The sequence below is a fragment of the Nyctereutes procyonoides genome, unplaced genomic scaffold, assembly GCF_905146905.1.
Source record: "Nyctereutes procyonoides isolate TBG_1078 unplaced genomic scaffold, NYPRO_anot_genome, whole genome shotgun sequence".
Taxonomy (NCBI): Eukaryota; Metazoa; Chordata; class Mammalia; order Carnivora; family Canidae; genus Nyctereutes; species Nyctereutes procyonoides.
In genome coordinates, this window is record NW_026575037.1 from 4795555 (window position 1) to 4809203 (window position 13649).

General features: G+C 39.0%; 1 protein-coding gene across 1 annotated transcript in view; it reads left to right on the forward strand.

Moving 5' to 3' along the window:
• The window catches only part of BRINP2 (BMP/retinoic acid inducible neural specific 2), a 51155-nt gene that overhangs the window by 19470 nt on the left and 18036 nt on the right, over positions 1 to 13649 (forward strand). The window contains exons 3-4 of the mRNA XM_055319024.1: positions 9503 to 9693; positions 10960 to 11168. Of these exons, the coding sequence (XP_055174999.1) occupies positions 9503 to 9693; positions 10960 to 11168 (400 nt within the window). The remainder of the gene's footprint in view (positions 1 to 9502; positions 9694 to 10959; positions 11169 to 13649) is intronic.

Genomic DNA, 13649 nt, shown 5'->3' on the forward strand with positions numbered 1-13649 from the left:
TATGCCTACCACATTCTCTGTGTTGGTGTGTATAGCAGTGATTGATCACACACTGGTTTGACCTTCCAACCTGGATCATACGTTTCCTAAATTTAGTTTTGATTGTTATTAATGATTTTATGGGTATGTTAACCCTTTGATAGGAGTGTGTGTTGTTCGCTGTGGGCTAACGTAAAGCATGATGGAAAATGGAGTAGACTTCTATTGATTATAGTGCCACATGGACACCTTTGCAGGTGGAGTCCATGCTAGAGAGTTCTGGTCACCCTTTGGCTTAACCTGTGGCCCCTTAGTGGTCTCTGCTGATCTAAAGGCATTTTCCACGGGGACTTCACTACTGTTTGAGATGTTTGCTCTCTCAGACTGTTTACTGTGTAACAAACACAGTGGGAGAAGATTTTAAGAGAAATGGCTAAATTGAAATGGAGATTTACTTGATGTCTTAATTGAAACAAAGATGATGGCTTAATTGAAGTAGTGTGTGTTAATATAATTGATATATAGAAAACATCCTTTTCCTAGGGAAAAAAAAAAGAACCTTGATTATTTTATCACTGGAAAAAAAACCTGCTAAACGAGAAATCAGAAATGAACGTTTATTCTCTGAATAGCTCAGGCTGCCTTCCAGTATTGCCTTCTGAGGTTTGCAGATGCTGGAAAGAACCAGGTTAATAAACTCTGTAAGTACATTTTTACCACTTTCTGGCTCAAACTCCTTTCACAGATGTTTCCACCATTATTTTGATTCAATGAAGAGCCCCAAAGGGTGGGGAAGAAACTTAGTGAAGTAGAAGAGAAAGCCACTGGGCACCCCCAGAGCCTGAACTGTCTTGCTGGCAGGTGAGGCCTATGCCTGGTTCTGGATTGACACCCCAGTACAGTTCACAGAAGTGGCTTTTGTGGGTTTTTTTTTTGAGGGGGGGAGGGAGGTTCAAATACAGTTTCCATCCTTATGTATCTATTCTTTCTCCAATAAAATTCCCTCTTCCTCTCTGTCTCTCTCTCACACACACTCTCTTCCACTCACAAAATCGTGATTATTCTTTTTGAGTTTCACAGGGTAGGTGAAATAGCATGGTGGTAAAAACTGTGGACTGTGAAACCACACATCCTGTGTTTAAATCCTGACTCTGCCACCTACAGGGTGTTACCCACTAGGCAAATTAACTTATTTGTGCCTCATGTCCTCATCCATAAAATGAAGATAATGGTATTTTCCCCCTGATAGGGCTGTTTTGGATATTGTATTGGTTAATACTTGTAAGATGCTTGGGATGCCTGGCACATACTCAGAATTCATTAAATGTTAACCATTATTTTTTATTATTTGCTCATAAAATGCTTCCTAAGACAGTATCATTCATTTTTCTAAGTCATTTGTTATTCTGTGTTATGATTTCCTGAGCAGCCATAGGAGTTGGAATCAAGCCTTTATCTTTGATTTCTCTCATGGTACCTGTGTATGGACTTGATTTTTAATTAGGTCTCAATTTCTCCTTCTGCAAATGGGTGTATTGGAACCACCTTAGTTCAGAAAGGTTTTGCTTTGGTGTATATGCTACACTGCGTTTTGGATATATGATAAATTCATGTTTATGTAGATAACTAAATGGAATGAAATGCTCCAGGTAACTAAATAATTTTGTTAAAAGATGGCAAACATTTAAAAATAATTAGGATACCATAAAATACACTTAATCTCCACAGGAGAAAATTGTGTTTTAGAAACAGCAGTATGATACTGACTTGGGTTTTAATCTCAGCTCTGCTGCTTACTAACTATGTAACTTCATGCAAATGACTTTCTTAACCTCTCAGAGTCTCACTGTTGCTATTGTCACCACCATCATAGTTGTTAATAGCACTGGGGGAGGGTCAGGACAGTAGCTTTTTGTTCTGGTTCTGGTACCAATTGGTTATATTGTTTCAGCCAATCCCTTCCCTCTCCATTTCATGGTTTTCCCATAACATAAGAGGAATGGAATAGGCCTTCTCAGCTGGTATGCATGCTGGCACTGCAAATAGATACGGATAGGTATGGGTATGGACAGGTATGTCCATATTAACCCTTTTAGCTCTTCGGGCAACTGGGCAAAGCCTGCGGTAAATGAGCAAAGATGTCTTTAGCTTTTGGGGCAACTGGGCAAAGTCTGGACTTCCTGTGCTTATCTCCTCAGTTCTGATCCCAATGTATCACATAGAGAATCTACAATGTACATGATAATGTGAGAAAGATTGGCAAATAGTACTAAAGTGTTTCTTCTAATTCAAACAGCCCTGAGTTGTGTGACATCAGGCAAATTACTTAGCTTTCTAAACTTCTGTAACCTCATTCATTTCACTAATATATGCTCAAAACTCTTTTTGATTTGGATAAAATATATGATTTTCCAAGTCTGATGTTGGACAAAGAGAGATAAGAACTGAGGAAGAGTTGGGACACCTGAGTGGCTCAGTGGTTTAGCACCTGCCTTTGGCTCAGGGCGTGATCCTGGAGTCCTGGGATCAAGTCCCACATCTGGCTCCCTGCCTGGAGCCTGCTTCTCCCTCTGCCTGTGTCTCTGCCTCTCTCTCTCTCTCTCTCATGATAAATAAATAAAATCTTAAAAAAGAGAGAGAGAACTGAGGAAAAGTGCATAACTCCAAAATAGTTGCTTCTTTTGGTGACCTTAAACATCATGAGTGTAGCAGAAATTGTTGTTAGACCCATTGTAGGAGGTTGGAGCTGCTGATCATTAACATTGCACATAAAGCACAGAGTCTGGATGGGGGCTCTGTACTCGTGGGACTTTAGAGTGTGGACCATGGGTTCAGAATGTGCCCCATGGTGTGGAAGTTGTCTGTCCAATGAAGACGATGGAAGAGGGCCCAGATTCAGTTTACCAAAGCATGAGAAAATGCCATCTGTGCCTTGATTTACATATAAAAAATGCACAAAATCATGCCTGTCAGTTACATTTTATAGTCAAATCTAAGTCTCCCCTTGATATGCATACACCTTTAGGGTGCTTTGTTTTCATTTCAGATCAATTGCTAATAGGTAGTTGCTTCTATGTATGCTCATCTTGTAACTTTTTTATCTAGTCATCAATAATTTTCCAACAATTAAAGGATTAGGAGAGCTATGTTATAAAGCAAATTATTTATTCTACATAAATAAAACAAATGAGGGAATATCCCAATCATTCAACAAAGGTATCTTCTAACAATATGACAGGTTAGAACTTCCAGCATTGTTCTCTTGCTGTTGAATGAAACCAAAGAATCACTCTTGCCTTCATAGAGTTTATCTTTTACTGGGAGAGAAAGAGAATTAAAAATGTATTATACTGGGTAATGATAAGTGTTAAAAAAAAGATACAGAAAGCAGAGCTTGGGGACAGAGAATGAAAGAGAGAGGGTGCTCTTTTGGATGGGATGGTCAAGGAAAGCTTCTTGTGGGAGGTACATTTTAGCAGTCCTGATTGAAAAGACTGAGCACACAATGTGACCACCACTTTTTATTTATTAAATTCAATTAAAATGGGAGTCACGTCTATAGTAAGATGATCTTTCCTTTTGGTGAGGGATCTTGACCATTGTAAGAAATTATGAAAAATGGAAGAATGCCTGCCTTTTATTTCTCCTAGCAATCTAAATGATAGAATAGAAATTCTTTATTAGTTGATGAAATCTGTGTGTGGCCTACCACAAAGCGGTGAAACTGGGTTTGGTGTCAGATTCAAAACACTATCCCCAACACCCATGTCAAGCTTCCTGTCTAAGCTTTCTTCTAAGAGGTTTATGGTTTCAGGTCTTAATTCATTTTGAGTTGGTCTTTGTGTATGGTGGAGGATAGGGGCCCCGTTTAATTCTTTGGCATGTGGTTATTCAGTTTTCTCATTACCATTTACTGAAGAGACTGTTGTTTCTTGATTATGTATTTTTGGCACTTTTGTCACAAATTAATTGACCATATATGTGTGGGTTTGTTTCTGGGTTCTTTGTTCTGCTCCACTAGCAATGTGCCTGATTTTGTTTTTGTTTTTGTTTTAGTTTCAGTGGTAGAATTCAGTGATTCATCAGTTGCATATGACACCCAGTGCTCATTATGTCACGTGCCCTCCTTAATGCCCATCACCCAGTTACCCCACCCCCATCCACTTCTCCTCCAGCAACCCTGTTTGTTTCTATGATTAAGAGCCTCTTATGTTTTGTCTCCCTCTCTGTTTTTATCTTATTTTAAGTTTCCTTCCCTTCCCATATGTTCATCTGTTTTGTTTCTTAAATTCCACCTATAAGTGAAATCATATGGTATTTGTTTTTCTCTGACTGATTTATTTCACTTAGCATAGATGCCAATGTGTCTGTTTTAAATGCCAATGCCATACTGATTTGAATACTATAGCTTTGTAATATAGTTTCAAATTAGGAAGTGTGATGCCTCCACCTTTGTTCTTTTTTCTCAAGATTGCTCTGGCTGTTTGGAGTCTTTTGTGGGTCCATACAAATTTTGTGATTGTTTTTTCTTTTTCTTTTTTTTTTTAAAGATTTATTTATTCATTCATTCAGAGAGAGCGAAGAGAGAGGCAGAGACACAGGCAGAGGGAGAAGCAGGCTCCATGCAGGGAGCCCGATGTGGGACTCAATCCTGGGTCTCCAGGATCACACCCCAGGCTGCAGGTGGCGCTAAACCACTGCGCCACTGGGGCTGCCCCTGTTTTCTCTATTTTATGGAAAATGCCATGGGAAGTTTTATAGAGATTACAATGGATCTGTAGATTGCTTTGAATAGTATGGATATTACAATATTGCTTCTTCCACTCCATGAGCATAGACTATCTTTCCATTTATTTGTGTCTTCTTCGATTTCTTTCATCAATGTATCAGTTTTCAGTGTAGAGACCTTTTATATTCATGGTTAAATTTATTCCTAGATATTTTATTCTTTTTGATGTATTTTAAATGGGATTATTTTCTTAATTTCTCTTTCTGGTTTTTTGTTATTAGTTTATAGAAATGCAACTGATTTTTATGTACTGATTTTGTATCTTGCAACATTGCTAGATTTTTTTTTTTATTCTAACATGGTTGGTTGTTTTTTTTGGTGGAGTCTTTAGGGTTTTCTATATATAAAACCATGTCATTTGCAAATTGACAATTTTACTTCTTTCTTTCTGAGTTGGATGCTTTTAATTCTTTTTCTTGAGTAATTGCTCTGGCTAGGACTGCTTGTACTATGTTGAATATTGGCAGGAGTGGGCAACCTTGTCTTGTTCCAACCTTAGAGAAAAAGCTTGCAGCTTTTCACCATTGAGTATAATGTTAGCTCCAGTCTTGTCATATATGGTATGTATTATGTTGAGGTATACCCTCTATACATTTTTTATTGAGGGTTTTTTTAAAATCATAAATCAATGCTGAATTTTGTCAAATGCTTTTCCTACATCTATTGAGATGATCATATCATTTGTATATTCAGTTTTATTAGTGTGGTGTATCACATTGATTGATTTGCAAATGTTGAACCATCCTTTCATTCCTGGAATAAATCTGACTGATTATAGTATATAATTCTTTTCATGTACTGCTGAATTCAGTTTGCCAATATTTTGTTGGGGATTTTTGCATGTATGTTTATCAGGGATACTGGCCTATAATTTTCTTTTCTTATAGTGTCCTTGTCTGGTTTTGGTATCAGGGTAACACTGGCCTCATAAAATAAGTTTGGAAGTTTTCCTCCTCTCCTGATTTTTGGAAATATTTGGGAATCATTGGTAAAAATTCTCCTTTAATGTCTGATAGGATTCACCAGTGAAACCATCTGATTCTGGATTTCTGTTTATTAGGAGGTTTTGTTTTTTTTTTTTTTAATTACTGATTCAATCTTCTTTCTAGTAGTTGGTCTGTTTAGATTTTCTATTTATTCATGATTCAGTCTTGGTAGGTTATATGTTTCTAGGAATTTAACCATTTCTCATAGTTTGTCCAATTTATTGGTATATAATTATTCATTGTAGTCTCTTGTGTTCCTTTCTATGTCGGTGGTATCAGTTGTAATGTCTCTTCTTTCATTACCAGTTTTATTTATTTATTTTCTTTCCTTCTTTTTTCTTGGTTAGTCTACCTAATGATTTGTGTATTTTTAAAAATCTTTTCCAAAAACCAGCTTTTATTTTCACTGATCTCTTCTATTGTTTCTTTAGTCTCTATGCCATTCATTTCCACTTTGATCATTGTTATTTTCTTCCTTCGACTAATTTTGGGCTTAATTTGTTATTCCTTTTCTTGAGGTGTGAATTAGGTCGTTATTTAAGATCTTTACTTTTTCTTAGTGTAGGCATTTATCACTGTAAACATCTCACTTAGAACCACTTTTGCTGCATCCCTTAAGTTTTGGTATTTGTGTTTCCATTTCCATTTGTCTCAAGATTCTTTTTGATTTCTCCTTTGACCTATTGGTTTTACAGGAGCATGTTGTTTAATCTCTACTTATTTGTGAATTTTCCACTTCTTGTAATTTCTGTTTCATACAGTTGTGGTTGAAAAAGATGCATGATATGATTTCAGTCTTCTTAAATTATTAAAATTTGTTTATGACCTGTGATCTACCCTGAAGAATGTTCCATGTGTGCTTGAGAAGAATGTGTTTTTAGCTGCTGTTGAATGAAATGTTCTGCAAATATCTGTTATGTCCATGTGGTCTAATATGTAGTGTAAGGCCAATATTCCCTTGTTGATTTTCTATTCGGATGGTCTCTTCCTTGTTGAAAGTGAGGTATTGAAGTCTCCCTCTATTGTTGAAGCATGGTCTATTTCTCCTTTCAGATCTGTTAATATTTGCTTGATATGTTTAGGTGCTCCTATGTTGGGTGCATAGATATTTACAAATGTTGTATCTTCTTGATGAATTGATCCCTTTGTCCTTATAGAATGCCCTTCTTTGTCTCTTGTTATAGTCTGGCTTAAAGTCTACCTTAACTGATACAAATCAGTAACTACCCTAAGTTTCTTTTTTCCATCCCTTCATTTTCAGTATAGGTGTCCTTAATGCTGAAGTGAATCTCTTATAGGCAGCATATAGTTGAGTCTTTAAAAAAAGTCTATTAAGTCACATTATGTCTTTTGATTGGTCATTTGGCCAATTAGACATGGGATCAAGCAATTGTTCTTCATGCTGCAGTGGGATTTGGGATAGAAAACACTTTGACAAATACCTTCTACTTTAATTAAAGTTTAACATTTCCTGTACAAAGGAAATAAATGATAATGTATTATTATGAACTTGCCTGCTTAGATAAATAAAGCCACACAATGGGAATTTTAAAAGACTTTGTTGGAACCTTGAATTATTAGTCATCTCTTTTCTTTTGTTTCCCTGGTAATATTTGGCACATGCCCCTCCTCTCTTAGTCCCTGGAGTTAGATGGGAGAATTCTATAGCCTTAAATTGGGCATGGACTTTTATTCACTTATTTTGGAATTCTTTTCTTTTTCTACCGCCCTATAATTTGTAGTCCATGGATTTGGGGAGAAAGTTAGAGCGAGCTTTAGTACTGTCGTGAAGAACACAGTTGGGATGGGTGAGAAGGTAGATAAGACTTTGCCTTTTGTTGTTTCCTAAGGCAGCAGAGCTGGCACTTGTGAGTATAATGTGAAAGACCACGGAAGAATCTTTTCTTACTAATGGACATGGTCTTTTAAATTTCATCCCAGGACAGATTCCTCTTGGAAATGTGTCCCCTTTAAAATGCAGACATTTCGGTGAAGAACGAAGCATGAAGATTAAAAGTCTAGATGGGACTAGAAAGGAATTCTTGCCATCTTGTGGAATAGGGCTTCTCAAAAGGTGGATCCTCTTAGGCCTTTTTGGGATATCCATGTTGACATCTACACTAATGGTGTGAAAATAAATCATCTTAATTTGAATTAAGGCAGTCTCACCAAATGACACCAGTAGTCATGTATTCCTTATCATTACATACGTGCACCTAAACACACACACACACACGCACATGCTAGATTCTTATAAGAATGTCCTTGAAGTAGTCAACTTTATTAATTTTATTGGATCCTGACCCTTGAGTACATGTCTTTTTAATATTTCGTATGATGAATTGGAAAATACACCTAAAGCACATCTGAGGCTATTGAAGAATGATTGTCTCAGGGAAAAATGCTTTTGTGATTGAACTGTGAACTGAAGTAGCTGCTTTTTCATTGGAACTGAATTTTTCTTGAAAGAACAACCAACAGACAAACTATTGTTATTTATACTTTAGTATCTGGCAAACATTTTCTTAAAAAAAAGGAAATGAAATAAACCTACCTCTTCAAGGAAAATGACTAACAGTATTTGTTGCCAATGATAAAATTTAAGCTTTCAAATGAAAATTAGAATTTTGGAAAACTCATATTTGTCATCATGAGCTTGGTAGCAGCTCTAATATTTAACAACTTTACTCATGAGATTTGTGATATTAACAAATATGGTGTTTTGATATTATATAATAAAAAGTATCACAATGTGGAAGATCTGAATAATTTAGTGATCTCATATTTTTTAGATGACCAGTGCATGATGTTTCAAAATCATGAAGCGTAAGAGGATGCATTCAAAGTACAGTATAGAACACTGGATTTTAATGTAGCAGAGTTATAAAGATGCATTGATTTAGTTTTAAATTCCATGCTGTAAGTTACCTTTAAGGAATGACATTTGTTGAGTGAACAACAAATATCCACAATTATCACAACAGATTGAATGCAGAAACAAGTATGACAGTATAGCTCTCTTCTACTAGTCAAATATTGAAGAGACTTGTAAAAATGCAAAGTGATACCACTCTTCTTGCTACATTGGTTTTGTTTTAGGACATATGGTTATTGTAATAAAAATCTGTTATTGATGTTATATGTAATATACTGCTGTTATCTTTAAATAAAATAACAAATTTCAGTTTTTTCAGTTTTAATTTTTAAAGTGGTAATCCTCAATAGCCATAAGCCACATCAATATGGGGGACTCAATAATTTTTTAAAATTTGAAGGGGTCCTGAGACCAAAAGGTTTGAGAAATGTTGCTGTAGATCAAACTCTTGACTTTACAAATGGGTAACTGAAGTCACGATATGTGATGTGACTCATCCACTGAGTAGCAACTGTAACTAGATCATATCTCTGCAAACCACTGTTCCCATATTTTCATTGTTTGCATATTTCTCCCCATACTACACTATACTACATGACTAACTTTATATGAATAAGCTGATTAGCTACTCTCCAGTGAGAAAGCTGAGTGGAAAAAGTTCTGATGGAAGTCTTTCTCACAGCCTGGGAAGGGGAGGCTGGGTGGGAGGACAGAGGACCTTTTTCTGTCACTGGGGGCCTCTATGTGGAGAGGTGTGTGTTGAGGGGAAGTGAGCATGGTGCAAGTGGAGAAAGAGCATTACCTACTTCAGAATTTATGTTTCTTCTTCTTAAATACATTGAGTTTTTCTTTATCCCTTGATCTCTCCTCCAGGGAGTTTGCCCGTTGGAAAGTAAACAACTTGGCTCTGGAAAGGAAGGACTTCTTCAGTTTGCCATTGCCTCTTGCCCCAGAATTTATCCGGAACATTCGCCTCCTCGGAAGGAGACCCAACCTACAACAGGTTACCGAAAACCTGATCAAAAAGTACGGCACTCATTTCTTACTTTCTGCCACCCTTGGAGGTAAGCAACATCATGATCCTACACTAACTGGCTGCCAGATAATAGAAAATAGATTTAAGACCCATTGAGTATAGCTTGAGCCTTCCTGGGTTTTGGTTCTTCCTGGCCTGTTATTGCCTGAGAAACGTTTTCTTTCCGGTGCCTTTGAGAACGGTATGATCTCTTGATAACCAGATTCACCCCCAGAACATTGCTATTTGCTTATAAGCATCCTCCTGAGGAGGGGGTGTGGGGTAAGGAGGTTGGGGGCTGACAGGCTCCTACTAACTACTTGCCAGCAGGGGGCGCTCCCAGTTTTCTTTTAACAGAGCCTTCTAACCCAGCCGCTTCTCCACATCTAATGTTTGCTGTGGCTCTAGTTATCAGACCCAGAGGCAAAGAAGTAAATGTCCATTGAGTCCCTGATCCCTACTTGCCTCCCTGAAGATTGGTAACTGGCCAAACAAATTCCAATGCTTCTGGGCTGGCTTGGGAGTGGGGATAGTGCAACCTGTGGCCAAATCAAAAGCTCTGAAGAGGCAGAGTTCTCTCTGCCCTGGGAAGAAGAAAGCAGGATTTTTTTTTTTAAAGATTTTATTTATTTATTCATGAGAGACACACAGAGAGAGAGAGAGAGGCAGAGACACAGGCAGAGGGAGAAGCAGGCTCCATGCAGGGAGCCCGACGACATGGGACTCCCGGGACTCCAGGATCACGCCCTGGGCCGAAGGTGGACGCTCAAGCACTGAGCAACCCGGGCATCCCAGAAAGCAGGATTTATTATAACATTTAGCTCACTGATGGACCAAAAGGATCTCTCCAAGGGTTCAGGCCAGCTGTCAGCATGTGGTAGGTGTTGAGTGTTTGATGGGGAGGAGGCAGGTTGAACTTCAAGGCTTTTGCCCTTTCTGAGGGAGCAGAAATATCCATGGTGACTTCTTATAAACAACTTGAGAGAGAAAATTTTATCTCCCCCATGGAGGTAGATTGCCTGAGAGGGAGATCAGTAAAGGATGTTAAATGGATAAGCTGGAGGGGAGGGAATGAGCTATGGAATAGTTAAAGAATGAAGGGAAAGGGAGGAGGGCCTCTGGAGCGGTGATGCCTCTTACCTCGTGTACTGTCTGAGGAGACCATTCTAAAGACAGTGATGGGTAAGAGGTCGTCTGCAAGGCCAACGCACTCCTTCTGAACTCCCGACTATTCTAGCCAAGGGTTTCGTGTTCTAATTGGTAGGGGACTAAGGAGCGAAAGGCCTCACCAATGAACCTGTGTTGTTCGTGATAGGAGAGGAGTCTCTGACCATTTTTGTGGACAAGCGAAAACTGAGCCGCAAGACAGAGACAGCAGGAAGTGTGCCTGTGGTCGGGGGCAGTGGAAACAGCTCTGCTGTGTCCCTGGAGACCCTGCACCAGCTGGCAGCCTCCTACTTCATCGACAGAGAGAGCACACTGAGGCGGCTGCACCATATCCAGATAGCCACGGGCGCCATCAAGGTAACAGCCGAGAAGCACTGGGAGAGGGGGGGAGACAGGCAGAGGGAAGCCAAAGGGAGGCTGGAGTTGGAACTGGCTCTGAGGCAGCCAGGCCTGACTGCTGGACGTGGGAAAGCACAATCAACTCTACGAGGGGCCCAGGTCTTCACTGCATAACAAATAATCGTGTAGCTTCTACTCTGGGGCAGTCACTAGCCAACAGCCTATTGTGAAGGGTAGACAAAGTCCTTATTCTGCAGAGGTTACATTCCGGTGAGAGGTGAGGATATCAAACAAGTAAAAGCAAAGTCCTTTTAGATAAAGATATAAAGAAAGGACAGAGTCAGAAGGTACAGATTTCCTGGGGTGAGAGAAGGGAGCAGCTAATATTAGCCAGATTGGTCCAGGGAGGGCACTTTGGATTTAGACTTTGAGGCTGACATCTGAATGACCTGAAGGAAGAGTATTCAGACGTGAGAACAGGTAAGTGCTAAGGCTCTGGGGCAGGAACCAGATTGGTGCCTTAGAACACAGAGAAGACTGCTGTGACTGTGGTAAGGTGAACAGGGGTTCAGATGTAGACTGGAACCAGGTCACATGGCCATGATATGGAATTTTAATGTCAAAATACAATGAAAAACAACCAGAGAGTTCTAATCAGAGGAGTGATATGTTCTCATGCATGTTGGAAAATGATCAATAGTTACTATAACATTAATCATTATAACCTCCATCCCATCTTCTCTACCTACATCTAGGAGATTTCTAGGAAAGTTCAAGTTGTTTTTGGGGAAGGGAAGACCAGTGACAATACTTGAGAATGCTGGATTATTTTATTCTAAATAGGGTGGTGTTAGGGTGGTGAGTGGTGGTCAGTCTTGTACTGTATGCTGCTTTTATCACACCCAAAGTTTGAAGGAAGTTTTGTTCATTTATTTACTCATTCAGTAGATATTTATCAAACACCTATTATGTGTCAGGCACTGCTCGGGGTACTGAGAACCCCAGAATGAACAAAACATACAAAGTCTCTGCCCTCATGAAGTTTAAATTCTTGTAATGGAGACATAATTAATTAAATATATAATGTCAGGTGGGATTGATGATATGAAGAAATGGAGCCAGGGTAAAGGAAAGAGAATGATGGGACATAGAACTTTGGGGAAGACCTTTTTGAAGAAATACCATTTAAGGAGAGATCTGAATGAAGGGAAGGAAGGAGCCATATGAGTATATTGAGTGAGAGCAGATACAGTTGCCCTGAAGTGTGTGTGTGGGGTAATACATGTTAGGATCCAGAAACATTGTGTCATGTAGCTGGAATGCAGTCAAAAGAGGGGTGAAGTGGGAGATGAGCCTACAGAGAAAATTTTATCTCCCCCCTGGTGGTATATTGCCTGAGACAGAGATCAATAAAGGATGTTAAGATCATGAGGGCATTATTGATTAGGGAAGAGAGGAGAAAGAGGGGTCATGGAGACCGATGCAGCAACTATTGCAGCGGTCAAGGAAGGAAATAATGGTGGCTTGCTCAGACAAAGCTGGCTGTACAGAGGCAGTGAGAAGTTGGCAGATGCAGGATATATTTTGATGGTAGAACCTATAGGATTAGCTAATAAATTAGAAGAAAGGAATCAAGATTAACTGCAAGATTTTTGGCATGAGGAGCCAGATGAACAGTGAGTGATTCCATTTACTGAGAGGGACAATGCTGGGGGAAGTGCCAATCTGAAAGAAGCAAATCAAGAGCTTGGTTTTAGACACATTGAATTTGACGTTCCTATTAGACATCCAAGAGGAGATATCTAACAGGCAGTTGGATATAAACACTAAGATTTCAAGAGAAAGGTCATGATTGGAGATATCATTTGGCATACAAATATATACACATGTGTAGTTGGTATTTAATACCGTGGGAAAGAGTGAGATGAGATCATTTGAGTAGTGGTAAAGCAGATGTAGGGTTGAGTTGTGCAGCATATCAATATTCAGAAGTGGAGAAGAAGAGGAGGATCCAATAGAGGAGGCTGAGACCAGGAAGAAAGGTATGAAAAGAACCAAAGTCAAATCACAAGACCTTATGAAGCAAGTGTTTCACCAAAGAAGGAGCAGACAACTATGTTGTATGCTGTGGAGCAGTCAGAGAATGGACCTTCAATCTGGTAACATGGAGGTAACTAGCAATCTGGATAAGAGTGGTTTCTGTGACATGACGAGTATAGAAGGTTCAAGAGAGAAAGCAAAGTGAGGAATCAGAGGAGTAGAGACAGTTCTCTAAAGTTTTTGCTGTAAAAGCAAACAAAAAAATGGGTGATAGCTGGTGGAAGGTCAAGAGTGGTGGAGTTTTTGTTTTCAAGATAGAAGATACTCGAATCTTGGCAAGTTGATTGAAATGATTCAGAAGAGAGGGAGAGAATGATGCAGGAGCAACAGGAGGCAATTGCAAGGGCAGTTAGGTGGGCAGGAGAGGCTGATGTTCCATGGAGGAGTGAGTCTTACATA